The sequence below is a fragment of the Pundamilia nyererei genome, unplaced genomic scaffold (genome assembly GCF_000239375.1).
Source record: "Pundamilia nyererei isolate P.nyererei 1_Seehausen unplaced genomic scaffold, PunNye1.0 scaffold00126, whole genome shotgun sequence".
NCBI classification, from domain to species: Eukaryota; Metazoa; Chordata; class Actinopteri; order Cichliformes; family Cichlidae; genus Pundamilia; species Pundamilia nyererei.
Window position 1 is genome coordinate 728401 of NW_005187527.1, and position 21227 is coordinate 749627.

A 21227-nucleotide genomic window follows, 5' to 3' on the forward strand; every position below is an offset into this window, starting at 1 on the left:
GCTGGACTCTGAGGACAGATGATGGGGGTTATAGGCTACAGCGGTGCGGTGGATGTGGTTTTTCGTTAAGTGCTGCTGGCCCGGCTGACAGCTCCATGAGCGCGCCGTGGAAGTTTGGCTGAGGAGCTGCGCGCAGCATGGGCACCGGGGATTACATCTGCGTAACGCTGCGTGGTGGTGCGCCCTGGGGATTCACCCTGCGAGAGGGAGAAGGGGACACCTACAGACCTCTTCTAGTTTCCCAGGTATGTATGCGAGCGTGCGTGGGAGGATGTTTTAATACCACTTGAGCAGGGTCATGCCTGTCTAATCTAATGCTAGTGAGACTGCAACGATGGATAAACAGCCTAATGAAAGTTTGTGGACATGTTGTTGTTGAGATCCTGGAAAAGTTTCTGTTTCTTCAGAGTCACGACAGTTTTTTTTTAAGGTGAGAAATTCAGCAGGAAAACAGAAAAAAAAACAGAAAAACAGAGACTTTAAAAAGTCTGAAATTTGATGGGAGAGAGCTGTCTGCCGCTGCATTTTTGTGCGCGTCGGCTGTGTTTTGGTGAGAGATTCCTCGGCACCCTTATATGGTCAAGGCCACGACAGAGTGTGAAGCTCAGGGCAGTATGATCTGTTTTCAGTCACAAAAGACTTTTTAAGCAAGAAAGCAAGTCCAGTAACCAGACTGAAGAGTGAAGGTATATGTGCATAACACCAAGGTGTTACGTTTTAGTATGAACAAAAAACAAGTGCGGCTAAAACTAAGAGGTTATCATGCAAATATCCCTTTCAAAAAGAATTCAAATAAGAGATAGAGAGAAGGACAGGCAAATTTGAAGTTTTGCTGTAAGAACGACTCAGCTGCGTGACATTTGTTTAGCCTGATAATAAGGCAATAAACCTTAGAGGTGCGGGGTTTTATCTGCTAAGAGGTAACTGCTGATGTAGCCACTTTCTGATGAGACGCAGAGGCCATTTTTTTAAACATACTGTAATGTAAATGTACACAGACAGATGATATATGTTGTACTCTTTAGGTTATTTCCTATTATTTCCATGTCATTTTTGTATGCGTCCATCACACGTTCTCATTTTGCAGCCAGTGATAATAGAAACCAGTTTAAAGCTTATTATGATACTTTTAAATTAGTCACTTTTAACAGCTTTACATATTATGCAAGTGTGGACAGTGTTGTATACAACAACTCACTCAAAAAAAATTAATAATACAGTAAAAGCCATTGTACCAGCCAACTTAGTTTACTGCATTCAAGCGTTCAAATAAACAAGTAGATGGATGGAAAAATGAAAGTTTAAGCTTAAGTGGAGCTTTTTTAATCTTTACCATAACCATAAATGAGCATCTTTGTGAGTGTAAGGATCACTGAAAGGCTGGATCACCTTAAACCAATCTGCCTTAAAGACATGGGATAGTGTTGCACACACTGTGATGCACAGTATTTGTGAAACCAGGTGCCGTTACCTTGACCAGCTGCTTAAGCTCTATATATGGTCTGTATGTTCCAAAGTGCTCAAGCTGCACACATTCCCCATCAACTTGTCAACAGAGTGCATGTAAAAATAATTTAAAAAAATAAAAAAAATTCTTAAGCCACATTCCTGCGACATCGAAGCACCACCGGGAGAAAGTTTCGGAGAATCCAAAAACCTCAGCAGATCATTTTCATGACAGATGTTTAGCATGTCTCCAACAAGTGAAGCCACATCTGTAAAGTTGCTTTCTGTCCTTTATGATTAGTCTGATTAAATAGTATAGTGACACTTTTTCCTATGAAATGCCCCCCTCACGCAGGCCTGACACTCAGTGTCTGCCTAATGTCAGAATAAAAGCATCAGCAAAAGCACCTGAAGACAAATATCTCCTGTGGGCAATAAACAACTCTTAAATCTTGTCAGCTTTGAGTGAGAGAAATACCCCATAAAGTTTAGTAGACTGTATTGAGAAAATAATTGCAAATATTGCACATAAGCTACCATATCCCCTCTCACAACTCTAAGCCAAAAACAGCACTTAACGTGAGGTAAAGCAAGCAAAGCTATTTATAAAGTTGCTCTCCCTTCGATGCCTCCTGAAGCTTTAATTTTCTCGTGAAACTGTGCTGCCTAATTTCAGACATAAATGTGCTTTATAAAGCATCTTTGCACCCAAAGTGTTCCCGTGTGTTAACAAACGGGTGCTGTGAATGCATTGCGTTCAAGTATGGGCCTATTAATGTGAAGTAGCTACATATGCCCCAGTTTGGGACATCTGGGGTTGTATGTGGGGGGGGGTTCAGTTCCAGTCTGCCTCATCTGGAAGACATAACTCTAAACATACCTTTTAAACTTTTCTTGTGAGTGAGCCAAGTCTGTTAGTCAGAAGTTACAAAAAGAGAAACAAACATACCAAGATCGTGACAAATGCTCTCGAGCTAGAGGCTCTCCCGCGTCTGATAAAAAAATGTGTGTTTTTTAATGCTTCTGCTGAATGTCGTGGACACCGTGTTTTGTTTCCTGGGGGAAAGTGATTGTTCAGTGTACTGACAAGCGACACAGAGTAAGGCGCTCTGTATCCCCTCTTAAAAGGTTCTGTCCATATAAGGGTGCTTGTATTTTTCTTCTTATTTGGAGTCCTGGCTTGAGTACAAAGTTGATGAGGTCACTTTATTTTTTTAAAGCTGCAGGAGCACGCTCAGTACAAAGCCGTGTCAAATTCACTAACACGCACCGAGGTGAAAAAGCTGCGTTTGCTCTGTGATGCAGAGTGCATTCATATTAAACAGATATTCCAATACAAAAATATAAAAATTAAAGAGAGTTTAAATCCCACCAGCCTGATCAGGAGACTTTTTGGCCTAATTACTAAGGTATTCCATCTCTGCATGTGAAATGTCAACATGCATCAGATCAGTTAAAGAGCACGCAGTGATAACTGTGATCTTCATGAAAGACTTTTAAAAGTTTGCACGAGTTTATTCTTACATACATGAACTAATCTGTTAGTCTGTTAAAGTATAAAAACTTTTATGAGTTGTTCTTTTGCCTTTTACAGAGCAAAGACGGCTTTTGTTGCTGATGCTTCGGCCCTAATAGTGCGCCACAGGAACCTCGTTAAGCTGCCAAGAAATGAGCCAATGAGCCGTTTCCTCAGTCATTCACTGCTGTTTTCCCAGACTAAGCAGAGTGATTCACAGCTCAGTCACTTATCTGAGTTTGGGCATTGTGTTGTGCAACAAGCCATCTCATTTCCAATCCTGGGAGAAAGCAGTGACCTTACGCGATGGCTGGCCGGGCTTGTTTTCCTCTTTTCTGTTTCACATCATCTAAACAAATGAGGGCCAGTGCTCAAACAGCTTTGTATTTGCGGCATTCCTGCTCTTCGTCAACCCCCCAAAGTGTGTGGTGTTTAATTTGTGACAGAAAAAAAATATTCTTGGATGTTGCAAATACTGTTTTTCTTGCTTTCTTCTAAAGTCGCTTTTATTGTGAAAGAGGTGATGTTTGTGTCAGAGTCCAGCTATTCCCCTCACATCAGTGCAAATGTGAGGGCAAGATTAAAATAGCTTGTGCAATTGCGTGTGGTGTTTGGAGTGGTGCACAGATATAGGTGGCGTGATGGTGCAGTGGTTAGGATTGTTGCTTTAGACCTTTTGGACCTTTCTATGTGGAGTTTGCATGTCCTCCCCGTGTCTACGTTGGTCTTCTTTGACTTCCTCCGACAGTCTGAAGGCATGCATAAGAATGAGTGTCTGCTTCTCAGCTGGGATAGGATAGGAAGAGACTCCTGCAACCTTCAACTGGTTGAGTTATAGATGATGGATGAATTAAATGTTGCTGTTCTTGGATAAATCATTTATTTATTTATTTATTTTAGTTTAATCTGAGTTTAAGGCTTATTTTACTGAGCAGGGCATTACTATGCACACACTGAAAAAGTGAACTTTCTGGGATTTACAGCCAAGGAATTCAATTAAAAAAAATAAAGTGAAACTGTATTTCATCTATTTTGTGCCCGCAGAACATCTTTAAGAATTATTTTAATTTCTGGAAAGCTGTTCAAAAAAGACATTAGGCAGTTTTTGGGAACTGATGTCATTCCAGATCCATTACTCCATACATTAGTCATACATCCAGATGATGTAACAAATGGAAAACTGTCGGGAATTCTGCTACTGATTGCAAATAAAACCCAATTACAGCTAAAAGCCATCTTTATTATAGAAAAAAATACAGCAGACTACTATTTGTAGAGAAACGTCTACCAGTGACACAAACAATAACAGATTTATAGCTAGATCTTAAATGGGGGCTTAATTATTCTTTGCAAGAAAAAACATCAAAGCCAGAAATGAAGAATAATGATTTATGAATATTATAAGTTTAAAAAAAAAAAGTAATCTTCTTCCACATGTATGTATAATAAGTAATCTATATTCTATTTCAGTGCCTTCATTGGTGTGTTATGGTTGGCATGCATGCACATGACAAAAAAACAAATGTATCTCCCCTCAAGACACATACAGCTCAAATGAAAGGAAATACAGTTATAATAAGAAATGATGCAAATTTAGAGGAAAGCTAAAATCTTGATAGCATAAATAACCTAACACAAAACAAGGGGAACATACAGGAGGGTCAAATATAAATCTTCCAGCATGGATTTAGTGCTAAATGTGAAACACCTGGAAAATATCTGCCTGTAATCTAAAAACAATAATTGCTCAAAGCTGTGAAAGGCAGGAACCACACGGAGGTAGGCAGAGACATCACCCGTTCCTGTATTTCCTGTGATTTTCTGTTAGGTTTAATGCACTTAAATAGCTCATTTGAAAAGTGGTTACCCAGACAATGTTACAGCCCCACATTAAAATAGTTATGTGGCCAATTATTTTGACAAGTTCCTCTCCATTTGAAGAAACCTACACAGCATTTATCTGCTATCCTCTGCTATCCTCTCAAGGGCACTTAGTGCATATCTGAGGCTTTTCTTTGTAAGCTGTGTGGTAAACATTGGCGGACTGTGTATTTTTGAGTTGTGAGGAGAGACAACGACAAATCTTTCCCCTCCTTTTTTGGAGTGTGGACCGTTGCTGTGGCATCCCAGAAGTAACCGTCCTCCCTGTAGCGAGGTGCGAGTCCCAAAGGGACGGACACATTGGCTGCCATATAGGGCTTGTTTTGTTCGCTGTTTGCTCCGAAAAACTGGAGCGAGGATGGCAAGTTACCATCTCTATAATGGAACACCTGAAAGATATTTGTATGTATAACAAAGTAGGATCATTCTTGCATTATATTTAAATATAAGCAATGGGCAAAAGTAATGACATCCAAAGAAGAAAGACTACAACTGGTTTCATTGGGGAAAGTTTTAATAGCAAATATGTGAAATCAAAAATGGTGTACAAAGTAAAGGCAGGCTTTTTTGACTTTTGATTCCTTTCTATATTATGAAATCTCACTCAGAGGTTTTTCGCTTCCCCCCATCAGCTGAACAATGTGTGTGCATCTCCATCTAGTGATGAAGTTGTTTCACTGCAGCTATGCAGAACTGCCTCGTTTGCAGTATGAAAGTCACAAAGTTTCAAGACACTTTTGTAAAGCATTGTTATTCTAAGACCAGAGGTATCAAACATATGGCCCGGGGGCCAGAACTGGCCTGGTAAAGTCTCCAATCTGGCCCACTGGACAGCTTTGGAAAATGAGTACATAGATCTTTACCTGTATTTTCAGGTTTTACAACTTTTCTTACTACATCAAAGTTATTAAGTTATAGATAAACGATGACAAACAGTTGTTTTTCACCAGCATTTTTTTGTTAATTAATGAAAACTTTATATTTTAGAATTACAGGATATTGAACAATGTCCTGGGCAATGAACTGTCAGAACTTTTTTCTGTAATTTTACCCATTTATCAAGTTTCACTGGTCCACTCTGGCCCACTTAAGATCAAAGCTGGCAGTATGTGGTACACAATGTAAAACGACTTTGACATTTTAGATGTTGCACAGCTATTCACTTTATGTATTTTCACCCTAATAACACAGCATAGTGATTGTAAATAAGAGCTTTTTGGGGTTGATTTCCCACTAACGGGGTGGCTGCAGCTCAGGAAATAGAGCAGATTCTCTATTAATTGGAAAGTTGGTGGTTTGATAAATATCCTTGGGCAAGTTACAAATCCCCAAGTTGGTCTCTGATGCATCAATCCGAGTGTGAATGTTAGATAGAAAAGCACCACAGGAAAAAAAAGCTTGTGTGAATGAGACATGTTGTACAAGTGCTCAGGTAGAGCAGCTTGTCAGGAGATCATTTAAATCATTCAGCAGAGAGACATTCTGTAACAGTAGAAAATCATGGTGCCTTCTCTGTGTATTGATTTTGATGCCAGTATAAAGTTCTCTAAATCAATCCCTCAGGAAAATTAGCCAAAGACGCTTATTAAAAGCATAACTTTATCACTACCAGGGTTTATTTTTTTACGGCATGTGGTCTTTAATCTAGAACTGACGAAGATAAAGCATAAAGAAAAAGGAATCAACATTTTCAAACGGCTGCCAGTCTTAAGATATCTGAGAAACCTTCCAAAAGCTTTGTAATTGGGATACTGGCAAAATATCTTAACATAACTCCTGAAACCAAATCCTCTAATAGCATAGTACTACAGTAATAATTTATCCCCTTAGCTGTATGAGTGGCCTTTTGTGCTGAATTTATGAGGTATTTCTCCTTATTAAATCCTCTTATTAATGAACCATTTTATAGGCTCCAGGAACCAATTAGAAGAAAATGAAACCATCAGTCATTAGTCTAACTGTGTAAAGAGGTGCCCTTTAAATGGCTCTGCCCAGAGCTCGACTACAGCAATAATATGCAGCAGCACAGTCAAGATTCAAGGTAGAATTAACAATTTTATTACTGAACACCTAGCCTATGTCAGTGTTTGTACATTTTGGTGCCAAATGTACATTACGTTAAGTTAAATTACGCTGCCGGCATGCTCTCTTCAGATCTCTAAAATGTTAACGGTCCAGTCTGAATTCCTCTGCACACTTTGGCTGGCTTAATCTTCACACTGGCTTTTACTGGACGTCCATTTTCACCTCGTGTTACGTGAAAAAGACTTTCCTTATCTGATTTCCCAGAAAAAATATGAATTTGTGAAACTGATTTCTGCTTTTTGACAGGTAATATTTCAAACATGACAACCGAGATTCGTGAATCTTAAACAGCAGATCTCACTCTTGGCAGGCCTTTATCTCATGTTATCCTTCTATTGCCTGATGCTGCACCCCGCTACGCTGTTTGTGAAGAAGTTACACATCAAACTGTGTTTTTTTTTTTTCTTTCTTTTCTGACTCCCAAATGTCTTCTGCAGGTAGAGGAGGGTGGTCGTGCCTCCCTGGCTGGAGTACAGGATGGAGATGAGGTGGTGTCAATCAACGGGGAGCCGTGTGCTGACCTCACCCTTTTACAAGCGTTTGCGCTAATCGACACATCAATCGACTGTCTGCAGCTGCTAGTCAGAAGGTAATGCAGCATGCCAGCCGCTGAACTGAGATCATATGAGACATGTGCGAAGCCTAGAAAACCCTGAGTTTCAGAAGACAAAGGCACAGGACCGTATTCATAGGATAACATGTAATAATGTGAAGTAGTAAAACACAAAATAATGTAGGTTTATCAGTTACACCGCAGAGCCTTTGCATTGTGACAACTGGGCCATGCAAACTGTAAGTCCTTGGTGACCACAGCAGCAATGAAAACTGATCGTTCCACTGTTTTATTAGCATTTAGATAGCATGGAGCTTTATGACACGTGGCCTTTTTGCATACTTGAATGAACCCCTGTTTCTGTGATCATATGCAGCCACGTCTGCGTGTGTTTTAGCCTGTGCCTCGACCATGCTGAACCTACCAAGTGGCTTTGCCAAGGTGTTGCAGATTTGTGTGTCTGATTGGCATGCAGCTGCTCAGCCATTACTCAACTGGCAGTGCCAGTCTGTTTATCAGAGTGACATGTCCTCAGATAATCCCGCTTTCTCTTTAACAGGCCTTGACTGCTTGTTGAGTAGCTGCTTTAAAGGGAGATTCCGAGCAGATCGCGTCAACTTTGCTATTTGACAAAAGTTGATTACATTTGGAGACAAGAGCTGGTCTTTAACGGCTAATTGACTTGAGCACAGTTGCTGTCATGCATAATGACGTTAGTTTATGCTGCTCCAAACTGACCTTGAAAGTCGAAATTAGGCAGAGCGGTGTCTGAACGTAATTATTTTCCACTTCGGTGCCCTGACCTTTTCGATTCACTTTCTACATCGAGATTAAATCTCCTTGATTGCTTTGACAACTTCAGCAGAACAACGAGGGCTTCAATCCAGTGCTGAAATGCCTGCTTCTGTGGAGTGAACACCCCTGTATCTTGCTTAGAGGTGTAAATTTGGTGGTTTTAGTGTATTTAGAGATTTAATTAAAACACAGGTCTAAAACAAATCTGTCCATATTTTGACACTACTGGAAAACAGGAAGTGTACATTTCAAACTGTAGAAGAGGAAAAAATGTAACCAATAACATTTATCAATAAGTAATTGTTTTCATGTCTTCCCCCAAGTTCAGTTCATTTTAATAATGAAAAGAAAAAACACATTTACTCCGTCACTCATTGTTTATCTCGCCTTCTTCTTTTCTAAAGATACCACTCCATCACCACTGAAGACTATGAATCGGATGAAATGCACTGCAGTGAGAGGGCCTCTGCGGGTGAGACTTTAGAGAGCACCACCCTTCACATCTTCCCCCCAAAGCAAACATCCCAAATCCCAAATCCTGAATCCCCGGATGAGACCTACAGCAAAGAGTTTAATATCAACACAGAGTTTTCCAAGGAAGGCCAGCTGCTTTGCACTCAGCTACATATCCCCTCATCTAAGGAAGAAGATGATAAAGTACAGCGGTGCTTCTCACCCGGGGACATGGTGGAGCTCCAGGTGTCCCTGTCTGAGCAAACCTTGGATGATGTGGGCTGCGCCTCGCTCGGAAGTGCTCGTGGGATTGATGGGGACCTCTCAAACCGGGAGGCTGTGGAGGCTGTGGAGGCTGTTCATATCACCAATGCCGCCACCGCATCGCGCTCCGTCAGGGAGCCGCTAAGCCATCATGGAGTGGTTCTCAACTCCCCTTTAATGCTGGGGCAGGTGGAGGTCATTTTGGAGGCATCGGGAGTAGGGAGGGGCCTCCAGAGTGGAGGTGGCACTCGGGTCAGGGAAACAGTTGGTTCTCAAAGTGAAGGAGAAGAAGAGGACTGCAGTCCTGCAGAAGAGCAGGAGTCTGATTCTGAAGGAGTTCAACACAAACCCAACAAGCATCGGGCTAGGCATGCCAGTAAGTATATTTGGACTGGTTCCACCTGCACCAGTATTACCTTCGTGTGCATTCTTTCTGTATGTGTGAGTGGGGATAACTGTCTTTTCTTTAAGAGGGGTAATCTTCAGCACTAAATTACATTTGTCAACATGTGTGCATTCCAAAGCCTGATGTCCAGTGTGTGTACGCCTCAAAATAGTCTCTCACTGCAACTGCAAGGGGGGTGGGGTGCTCATTCCTTTGAAAGGAAGGAGATGCATCCGGATCTAACCTGAATTATCTCAGAACCAAAGTTATAGTATTGCGGGTCGATCGAGCTTCTAACAAAGTCTTATCATATAAGAATTCACTATCACAAGAGAAAGACACAAAAAGAATGGATTGTATGTATGGGGGGGAGCATCTGCACCCTATAAAACATTAAAACCATCCATTTAAAGAGAGGCAATGGTGAATATGGATACCGGGGCGTTCCTCTGAGCTGTGTAGAAGACATAAATATAACCCCAGCACGCTGACGATGCCTGCAGAAGTGGCCCTTTGACAGACACCAGCATGTGCTCCCCCAGACCCGTTACCTGATCCTTTCAAACCGAGTGCTTTAACTAAGCTCAAAAAGTGAGTCTGTCGCTCACTCCCGCTGTCTCCTCCACCTTCAGGTTAGTCTTGCAAGAATATAAAAAAGTAAGCCCGCTGGTGTTATTGTGCGATTGCATTCGGCGCACATTCTCCGTGACTGTCGGATTGGACGAAATGTGATTTCAGAAGAAAACATTTTATTGAATTTTTTTTCTTTCAAGTAGACTGCGTGCCAACACACACAGAAGGATTGGTAAAGACGTTGCTGTCCTGGTGAATTTATTGCATGCATGCTAAAATAATCTTTCTTGCTTCCTATTCTTGGCTACTTTACAGGGTTGGATGAGTGATTGAGTGTACAAATGGGAATATTAGACATGGGTCGGAGAATTTCATTATTGCTTTATGGGCCAGTGTATTATGTTCAAGGGAATGAGCTCATTTGAATGATAAAATCACAGCTGGATAGTATGTAAGTATGTAAATGTAATGTGTGGACTGAGAATATGTAATGTATCAGTTTTTTTTGAGTGAATGAATCTGTAAATAGCTCAGTTTACAGTCTATTTGCTGAGTGTTTGGATCAGTTCAACCACAGAGCAAGCTGTATTATTAGTTTACTGTTATTTCTGTATCTGCTTTAGCTGTAAATGCTGGATGAGGTTAATATCAAAGTAACGTCACAAGATGAAACTGCTTGGTGGCTTGCTTCTTATTTTAACCTCCTAAGACCCGAACTTCTCCACGGCATGCATTTTTAATTTCTCTTTGATATTTGGGCATATTGGGGCCAGATGAACGTAAAAACAAAGAATTACCAGATTTATTTTTTTTACCTTATTTTTCTTTTTATGAAAAATAAGAGCCACATATGCGGATATTTGTTTAAAATTTTGATAGAACAGTAGCAGTATAATGTCCTCGTAAGTGGATATCAGGCACTTGTAGAGCAGAATTGAGTATTTTGGTCTAAATAACCCAAAATGTGATGTCCACATATGTGGACGCCAGGTCCTAGGAGGTTAAAGGTGAATTGTATCTTCTGTCTCCACATAACTTCTCCAGGCAGCTTTGACGAGAGCAAAACTAAACAGCACTTGATATAAAAATATTAACTACAGTCACGTGTTTAGTGCAGTTTGTAAAGTCTCTTTAAAGTCTCTTGTTGAAAATCTTTACGAACTGTTTATTTTTTTTAAGTAAATTCAGATTAACAGATTAAATGTTTTTATGATTGTAATTCTTTAAGGTTTTAGTACCATTAAATTGGATTCATTTTGGCCATTTTTTAAACACAACTGTCTCTCTTTCCCTTCTCTGTTAAGGGCTCAGGCGCAACGAGAGCATTTCAGAGAAACAGCTAAAGGAAGCCAAGTCCAAATGTAAACGAATTGCCCTTCTTCTTACGGCTGCTCCGACCAACCCCAATAACAAGGGGCTGTTGATGTTCAAGAAGCATCGTCAGAGAGCTAAGAAATTCACGCTCGTGAGCTACGGCACAGGAGAAGACGAGCCAGAGTACAGCGACGAGGAGTACGAGGAAAACCCAGACAGCAGACAAGAAACCTCTGCTCCACAATTTATCCTTGTGGCCCCAAAGGACTCTGACATAGATAAGCCTTTTCTCACTAGCACCCACAGTGGCAAAAGTGTGCTAACTTTTACCTTGGACAAGGGTCTTCTTGAAATCGAAAGGAATTTGAAGAACCAAGCAGAGATGGAATCTTTGCCTGAAACCAAAGGCAAGGGTGCGCTGATGTTTGCCCAGCGTCGCCAGAGGATGGATGAGATTTCTGCCGAACACGAGGAGCTTAGGCGCCAAGGGATCCCCGTTGAAGCAGTGCAAGAGGCTGAAAAGAAAATAGTGGAGCATTCCTACATGCAGTCGGCTGCAGAAGGCCGCAGTTACATGGATGTAAACGTGCACCAGCAAACCCAGCAGCAGTACCAGCAGTTTCAAGAGCAACAGTACTATGAGCAACAGCAGAACTACCAACAACAACAACAACAATATCAGCAACAATATCAGCAGCAATATCAGCAACAGCAATATGAGCAAAGTCACTATCAGCAACAGCAAATGTATCACCAGCAGCAAGAATATCATCAGGAGCAACAAAAAATGCAGCAGTATTCAGCAACTGTCAATGGCACTGTCCAACATCAAACAAATGAAATGCAGAGCTCTTTCAGCAATCGTACTGCAAAGCCTTTCTCAGCAGACAACATGGCGGCCACCCCTTATTCTCACGCAATGAGTGGGACCAATCAAGATGCTGTGAGTCAAGGAGAGCAGATTGCTTCCCGTGATGAGCGCATTTCTACTCCTGCAATCAGGACGGGACTTTTGTTGGATTCAAGGAAAAAGAATGCAGCCAAGCCTATGTTCACATTTAAGGAAGCCCCAAAAGTATCCCCAAACCCAGCATTGCTGAACCTCCTAAACAAAGGTGATAAAAAGCCCGGGTTTGAATCAGGACCTGAGGATGATTATCTTAGCCTTGGAGCCGAGGCTTGTAATTTTCTTCAGTCTCAGCGAGTCAAACACAAGATTCCTCCACCAGTTGCCCCAAAGCCTGTGATCAATCCCACATCACCTCCTTGGTCCTCACAGATGGAAGCAACCAACCAGGAGATGCCTCAATGTGCTGAAAATAGTCTATCCACACCTGCTGCAGCCCCCACCGCAGAGACTACTCCTGCTCCAGAACTAGAGCCAACCCCTGCACCTGCCCCTGAGTCTTATCCCCCTGCTGCACCCCAGGAGAATCCTGGCAGTACCAACAAAGAGGAACAGCACACATGGCCGCTCCCAGAACCCGAATCTCAACAACAGCCCACACAAGCTGTAGCTCAAGAGGCAAATGGTCATATGAATTCTACGCTGCAGTCTGAGTCGTCTGCTGTGACTACCTGGGGTGCAGCTCAAGCACAAATGCAACAACAGTTATCTTCAAGTTCTTGGCATTCAGCTCAAGTGCAGCCCTCAGAACCACCTCCAAGACAGTCCTCACCTCACCCACCTTGGGTATCACATCAGCCTACTCAGAACCAGGCACAGCAACCTCCCACAAGTACTTGGACCCCTCAAATTCAGCAGTCCTGGACGCAGCCTCCAGAGCAATCACAAGCCCAAGCACATGTTCAGCCATCCTGGGCCCAGTCACGAGAGCAACCTCAGTCTCAGCCGCAGGTTCACCCACCTTGGGCACACTCTACTGAGCAGCCACATCTACAGAAAATGCAGCCCAACTGGAGCCAAGCCCAAGAACAAATGCAGCCACAACAACAGCACCAATGGACACAGCCATCACAAACAGACTCTCAACATCAACCACCATGGATGCAACAACCTCATAAAAAATCCCAAGCACAAACTCCTTGGGTTCAAGGGGTACAACCAGAATCCCAGCCACAACCACCATGGGTTCAGCAAGCACAACATCAGGCTCCTCCACAATTATGGCCACAGACTGAAGCACCAGGTCAGTCTCAACCACCTTGGGTATCAGCTCAACCACAACAGCAACAGCTACCTTCAGTGAATGCATGGGCCCCATCACAAACTCAACCCCAAGCTCAGCCACCCTGGATCCAAGTCGCTCAACCACAACCTCAAGCACAGCCTCAAGCCAATTTAAATCCATGGGCGCCAGTACCTGCCCAGACTCAGTCTCAGCCTCCATGGGCTCAACACCCCCCAGAGCACGGTCAACACCACATAAGTTCTTGGACTCAAGAGCAGGATCAGGCCCACCATCAGTCTCCATGGGCTCAACCTGTTCCAGCCCAGCCAGCACCACAGCCAAAGTGGCAACAGCCTACATCAAAGAGTCCACCACAACCACCAATAAACACATGGCAACCAGCTCAGACACAGCCTCAGACACCTGTGAATGCCTGGACTCCACAATCACAGCAAAAACCTGTGAATATTTCCACACTGACAGTGAACACTCGCCCCTCTCCAAAACCTTGGCAACCACCACAAAATGTTCCACAAAGCCGATCCCCTCCTACTCCGCCACAGCGAATGCACTCTTTCACTATTGGTCAAAGAGTTTCATCGCCCATCAACCCAATGGCCACGGTCTTAAACCCATCATCCCAGGGTTCAGCATTTGAGATGCCAGCTGTTAAAGGAAAAGGAGCTGATATGTTTGCAAAGAGGCAGTCTCGAATGGAGAAGTATATCGTGGACTCTGAGACGGTGGAAGCAAATAAGGCAAGCAGGTCAACATCACCAGCAGCTTCCTTACCGAATGAGTGGAAATACACTCCCAATGTACGTGCTCCACCTACACGTGCATATAACCCTATTCAATCACCTTTTTATCCCCCAGCAGCAACAAAGCAACCACCTTCAAGTAGCCCCTCAACCAAAGCAAAGAAAAAAGACAAAGCGAAACAGATGCCTGCTCCTAAACCTCTTAATGTAATAGATGTCATGAAACATCAACCCTATCAACTAAATTCCTCACTCTTTATCTATGGTCCAGCAGCAGAGGCCACCAAGCCTTCCGCACCTAAGACCAGCTGTTCGCCTCCTAATCCACCTGATGATAACCAACCAATCAGATATGAGCAAATGCCCCTGGTCCAGCCTGCTGGACCATTTGGTGCCCCATACCCCCAACAAACCTATGAGATGCCAATGCAGCCTGTGATGCACGATAGCCAGTATCAGCAGATCCAACCAAATGTTTATCCCCCCTCTAATCCTTATCAGCAACCTCCTAGTTGTCCATACCAGCAAGTATATAACCAACAGTATCAACAACCTGCTCCACCTGCTTATCATCCCCAAGCCCCTCAGTCTCCAAACTCTCCCTACCAACACTCGGTACAAGCTGGTTACCAGCCAGCCAATAGCCCTCCCTATCTGGCAGCTCCTTCAGTGCCCTACCAGCCACAGCCTCTTAGTAGCTATATTGCTCCCAGTTTCCCTGTGGCTGCTAGGCCTGAGTCTGCATCTGGTGGTAACCCTGGAGTGGCTCCCAAGCCTAAGTTTACAGCTAATAAGAGTTCAGCTCAGGTGTGGAAGCCTGCAGTAGTTGATAAAGAGTGATTCTTGTAGAATCATGACTTATTTGACGTCTGCTTGAATTAAAGGTTTTGTGCCCCGCCACATGGACTATTTTCCTTACCAGCTCTATTTATTGTCATAGTGCAGAACCTACTAGTCTAAAAGTTCATGGAGCTAATGAAAAAAGGAATATCTATAAAATTAAGAATATAAGGATAGACTTACATCCTATTTTAATAGAATTTTAGTATATCTTATCAGACGCAGCATAGTCATAATAATTGTAAACATATTTTATTAGGCAAAAGTAATAAATGTAAATTCATTACATTTTATTCAAAAGAATTGTGTGATTAATAAGAATGTAGGGGAGCCTAATGCTCAGTGTGAAGTGAAAGAAAAGGGTGCGAGAAAAAGATTCAGTGGAACTGGATAAGTCAAGACAGGTTGATTTTTTTTTAAAGGGGGAAATGATAAATGTTCTTAATATTACAAATTATTACATTTTAAAAAGACCAAAAAAAGTTTTTAAGCAAATACTAAAAGTATTTGTATGTGGGTAAGTGAAAAGGATGGGGCCTGTAGCCTGTAATAATATCAAGCAGAAGGCTTAACGTGTAACGTCAGATGTTGAGTACGGAGATTATGTAACAGCAGTGGGATTTTAGGCTATTCTAGGCCAAATAACACGGCAGACAGACTTGTGACAACTAACACTGTTTTCCTTAAACATTAAATGTTCTATACTTCTTTTTTCCCCAGTACTTTCCCCAATTCCTTTTTGGTAGGACCTACTTAAGTGTGTTGGGTTTTATTTAAAGCTCTCTACCAGCTGTTGCGTCATGTTAGACACTATATTTAAAGTCCCTCATGAGACAAGATTCTGAGGTCCAGAGAGTAGGCTTAAATTTCAACTTAAGCCAGTGAAAGCTACCAACTTCCAGACTGCCATAGTATTTTTCCTGATAAGAGACAGTTATGTAATGTCTATCACTCATGGATTTACCCATTATGCATCTGTTCCTTGTTTTGATATGTGAACAGATGATACATGATCTAGAAAGGAAGAGTTATTGAAAGGATAACCAGCCTGGTAATGCTCACAAGTTGATTTTTGGTACAGGGTCGCTTCTTTGGTTCTCTGTGTTCTTTTCTTTTTGTGTCTGTGTGTTTCTCTTCATAGTGCACTTTCTGTATGATTCACTGCAGTGCCATTAAACTGTCTTTTATCTTTGTTTGGTTTCCTTTTCTTTTGTCCTCTGAACATGCTTTTAGGGTTTCTTCTATTTTTAGTCTCTTTGCTGTTGTCTTGCTGAATTTCACCACTTCTCCACTTTCACTATAAATACTGTCCTTATTGACCTTGTCAACAAAAAGAAAAATCTGTCACAAATTAGTCCGTACCACAGCATCTGGTGGTTCCATTTTTTAAGAGTTATCAGCAAGGTGCACCTAATTATCCAAATCACCTCCTTTTTGTAAAAAATAAAATAAAATAAAGAAAGAGAGAGTTTAGAAACTTGAGATGCACATTCCTGCAGAATGACCATGTGATGATGCATTTACGAAGAGTATTATTAGAGCTGTGACTTCACCGGATAATTATGGTCAAGTGAGTGAGCACAGCTGAAATATATATCCATGTTGCATCATGGATTTTGAAAAAGAGCAGATATATGTTGAATGAAAGTATTAGTATCATTTCACAATCTTAGTTAGCGGATTTTACCGACTATTTCTGAAGGGAATTGATCCTCATGCCGATTCATTTATCTTCAATCTGCAATCAAAAGACAATAAAAGAGAGACAGCAAATGTTTACTCTTGCTTTAGAGCCCACACATTAATGCCCTGTAGTGCTAATACACCAAGCTTTGACACCTTTTCCTTCATATTATTTCTGTTTTACTAAGAAAAGTACAAGATAAATATTCTATTTATGCCCTAAATCAAACCTTAGCCAAACCATAAATCAGGATGTAACATTCCTGCATTTAAAGACTGTTTTGAACATCTGTCTCAAAATGTAAGGAGCCCAGCTGTTACGCTCTGCCCGTTTTCTGAGCATGTTAAATCTGGCAGAAATGGCACATAGAAGGACATAAACCATGTGCAAATGGGCTATCGGTCTCCTTCAGAAAAGTAAAAATATGACCTACTGATCTGTTCATATATTCTTGTGCCCAGGACCCCCACTCCTGTGGGCATTTTAAGCCTACCGCATACCTGAGCAGCAGAGACTTTATTCCCCTTGACTGATTTAGCATTTATCTCTGCACGCTCTTCTTCTCTCTTCTTAAATTTGTGCCATATTTTATCAGCTGACAGTGCACATCACTCACCAGATGATGGCAGCACTGGCTTTTCTGCTTATCCACCATACATAACAGGAGGCATTGGATGAGATTATGTGCAGTATAGCTGTGTTTTCACCCCACATAACCCTCTGCAGCACCAGTATCCTGGGGATATTATTGGTATTGGGCATTTAGCATTTCCATCTCGTTATTCTTTCAAACTGTTGCTGTTTAGCAAACTATATTAAGTGGAAATGAGCCGAATGTGGCTTATACTTCCAGAAGGTTATGCACTTTCATGTACCAGTTGCTCTGATTAATAAGCGGGACAATGTGTTTAGACAAATGCTAGTGCAGTTTAATTCACTGGCTGCAGTATGACATGTCCTAGAACTCTTTTACACACGTACCATATTTACATACCCCCTGTGAATAAGAGAGTGACTGATCTTCTATACACAAGTAAATTATACATGTATTACTGCATTTAAAAGAAATCCTGGCAGGGAGCTACTCTGCATCTCACTCTTATCCAAGCTAATTTGATTTGGCCAAAGAGCCAAACACAAATGAACCCTTACTAAAATAAACATGTCTGGATTCTTCTTTACAGGCCCCTGGCAGGAGCTACTCCCTTTCTCCACCAGCCAGAGTACAGTTCACGGGCCAGAAGTCAGCTTCAACTTCTTCCTCCCCAAAGCCCCCAGCACTGGGCTCCACAACTCCCTCGGCAAGGCAGACATGCTGGATGGAAAAAAGCCAAAAGCCCCTCACACCATGGGAGGCTGCCTCCCGGCATCCCATGGGCCTGGTAGATGAAGCTTTTGCTTTCCAGAGCCTCCAGCAAACCCTTGCCTCGAATGTGCGCTTGGCAGCCCAGCGCAAAATCTTGCCTGAGCCGCCAGCAGAGTGGAAAGCCAGGGTTTCTTACCAAGCACCGCAGAAAACAGGCAGCCAGACTTGGAGCCAAAGCCGGAGCCTGAGTCGAGCTTCGCTCCCATCGTTTGTGTCGCCAGTAAGAAGCTCTATCTCCACCACAGTTAGTCATGCCGGTTACAGGTCGCTGCCCAGACAGTGGCAGCCTCAGAAATCTGTGACAGAGGCTAACCCGAGGCCCTCGGTGTCTTCATATGAGTCTAAGAGCCCTTTCGGAAAGCAAACTTACAAGTCTGTGTACACCAGCAACACTTGGAGCTGGAGGCGGTAGACTACAGTTCAGCCTGTGCGGTCTTTAATGAGTCAAATCTCATTTATTCTGAGTTTCGTAATACATTCACATGCAGTCAGGAAATAAAAAACAACAGCTTGTTAGAAAGGACAGAAAGTTAACTGGTAGAGAACCTTTTAATAGATTCTATTGTAAGATATTTGCATGCCAAAATTAAATAAGAAAAGATGTGGGGAAAAATGGTTGGCAAGCACACTGATGTGGAAGACTAGTTGATTAGATAAAGAGATGAGTATGTTGTTTAGAGAGAGTGCATCAATATCTTTGGTGGAAAAAGCATTTGATTGCATATGTGGACTTATCTGTGATTGGAAAAAAAAGACACCTGTCATTTTGTAGGTTTTAAGTGAAGATTGTTTCTTGAGTTGTTCTTGAGCTTGTGGATTTCCAGTAATCTGAGTTTGATATTTTGCTGTGGATGCATGCATCTGCCATGTAGGTTGCTACCATGGGTGTACACTTTTCTTTTTTTTTTTGCTTGTTTTGCAAAATCCATGCAGGATTTGTGGTGTCCTCTGATAAGAAAATGATTCAAGTGCTAGAATGCAATTACTTTGGGAAAAGGTGCCATAACCTGTGATGTCGTTGGTGCACAATAGGTGTATTTTCAGTAATGCATTGGTATGTGGCCATTACCCTGGTTCTGCCAGAGGTTTCTTCCTGTTAAAAGGGAGTTTTTCGTTCCCAATGTCACCAAGTGCTTGCTCAAAGAGAGTCGTTTGATTGTTGGGATTTTCTGTGTATTATTGTAGGGTCTTTACCTTTCAGTATAAAGTGCTGTGGGGCAACTGTTTTTGTGATTTGGTGCTATATCAATAAAATAGAATTGAATAGACATTTCAACTGTCTAGCATCACATACATAACAGTATATACTGTATAGGAGACAATCAAATGCAGTATGTAAAACGACTGACAACTTTTTGTTGGGAGTGAATTTCATCGATCGCTTCATACCAATGAAATCTAATCAACACTACAAAAAAGATTTTTGTTTAGTTTATGGAAGGTTTAGTGCTGCCAGGGCGATTGCTTACACTGTGCAATTGGCTTGTGGCTTATTTCTAGTTTGGGCTTTTGCTATCGACTTGTAATCATCTCCAAATGTTAAAGCTGCGTTGGTGTTTCCACAGAGTGCGCATAATGTCCTAATGCGATTCTCACTGAGCAACCTCATAAATGCAAATAAAATTTATTACACAGTGTTGTGTTTTATGCAGATGTACTATAGTGTAGTGTAACAATCTCAGATTGTTTTACTGTATCACTTCCATTCAAACAACACATATTATGGTCGTAATACAATACAGCAGTCCATTTCATGTAGAGCATTCTATAAAATAAATGCAGTGAAATATCACAATTTAAGACGTTGCCCTTTTGTGCTCTTTGCTGTCTATTCCCATCTTGTGCTCGGGGGCCATTTGTTGCTTGCTGTGCCATCCCGTGAAGCTTTTTGCAAGATGTGTTGTCTCAAATGGTCACTCCATATACGGCGCGGGGAGTTGAGAGGGAGACCAGTTCCCATGGTGACCAGATGTTACATAACAACAGTGGGTACCTAGTGTAGCTGAACCATTAGAGAATGAGAGATAAGGGCACAGACGGAGCCCATAAAAAGCAAGTATTTCCCCACCAATTTGGATCTGGGAAACACTTTGCGGTTCAAATGCTTTTTAAAGGGGTGAAGCCTGTTGAAGTGCATAGCACTGTAGCACACGTAATTTTATTGTCTTGATGCACGCTCAATTATCCAAGTAAGAAAATCCCCAAAAGTTGATTCTGTTCATCTGGACATAGCGTGACTGAAGAAGTCACTTGGATGAGTTATGTTCAGCTGAACATAACTCATCCAAGTGACTTCTTCAGTCACGCTATGTCCAGATGAACAGAATCAACTTTTTGGGACATAACTTTATTATTATTCTGTGTCTCAGGCATAGCTTTCTGTTCACTATGCAGTGCAGTTATGCCACTCAGCTTCATATCCAACCCTGAATCCAACATACTGTAGCTCTGCTATGTGCCGCAAACTCAGCCTGCCTTCTTAAAAAACTGGGGGGAAATGAGACTAAATTAAATGTAGCAAGGTCGTTGGAAACATTGTGATGGTATTATAAAGTAAATGAATTCCATTAGACTTTGGTACTTCCTTTATCACATGATGGCACTTAAAACAAATAGTATGTGATTGGTCTGCAAGCCCTGAGGGGACCATGTTCCTGTGGTGGATGTCACTGAATATATTTAATGTTAGCTGTGCATAGCAATTTCCTGAGTGCTGAAACAGCTTTATTTTTGATGTTAAAGCTTTGTCAGTGGTTTACTAAGCGAGTTTTCATGTCTTTAGCATTTTTCAATGCATGTCTATTAGAAAAGTTGCAAGCTGGCAACACATTATTGCCCTATGTATAGTTAGAGCAACTCCAATTCCTCCAACACTTATCAACTGCCAGATATATCCTCACTTTATCTTCCAGAGGGTTTTCATTTAAGTTTATCCGAACTACAGATCTAGTAATCGCCCCACATTTGTTACTTCTTTAGCTTCCAGACTTTTTTTTTGCAATTTTTGTGCTCTTGAAGAATAGTTTTCTAGTCTTTCTGAAGGTCTTTCAAAGTTTTTCTTTTGACATTAGCTGCTTTTTCATTCATTTTCAGTCCTTTTTGTTCACTGAAGCCTCATCAGAAATGATCTCAGTGGAAGGGTGGCTGTCAAGAAAGCATTCTGAAGAAAGGGAAACATG

General features: G+C 41.8%; 1 protein-coding gene across 5 annotated transcripts; it reads left to right on the forward strand.

Moving 5' to 3' along the window:
- The first annotated feature begins 5 nt into the window (after positions 1 to 5).
- On the forward strand, positions 6 to 19167 carry synpo2a (synaptopodin 2a). Of its 5 annotated transcripts, XM_005743002.2 has the most exons (5): positions 6 to 245; positions 7366 to 7517; positions 8681 to 9369; positions 11256 to 14215; positions 17867 to 19167. In XM_005743002.2, the coding sequence occupies exons 1-5, from the start codon at positions 138 to 140 to the stop codon at positions 18458 to 18460; spliced, it is 4503 nt and encodes a 1500-aa protein (XP_005743059.2). In that variant the 5' UTR covers positions 6 to 137; the 3' UTR covers positions 18461 to 19167. The 5 variants fall into 5 exon arrangements, with proteins under 5 accessions (XP_005743059.2, XP_005743058.2, XP_013768775.1 ...); XM_005743001.2 differs by lacking the exon at positions 17867 to 19167 and having other exon boundaries at positions 11256 to 16190; XM_013913321.1 differs by lacking the exons at positions 6 to 245; positions 7366 to 7517; positions 8681 to 9369; positions 17867 to 19167 and adding an exon at positions 9866 to 10010 and having other exon boundaries at positions 11256 to 16190.
- Positions 19168 to 21227: the final 2060 nt, after the last annotated feature.

Excerpts from the sequence above, each read along its gene's own strand:
- synpo2a (XM_005743001.2), top strand. The coding sequence starts at position 138 with ATGGGCACCGGGGATTACATCTGCGTAACGCTGCGTGGTGGTGCGCCC. Across the intron at positions 7,518-8,680 it reads CTGCAGCTGCTAGTCAGAAG|ATACCACTCCATCACCACTG; the intron begins GTAATGCAGCAT and ends TCTTTTCTAAAG. Across the intron at positions 9,370-11,255 it reads GCATCGGGCTAGGCATGCCA|GGCTCAGGCGCAACGAGAGC; the intron begins GTAAGTATATTT and ends TTCTCTGTTAAG.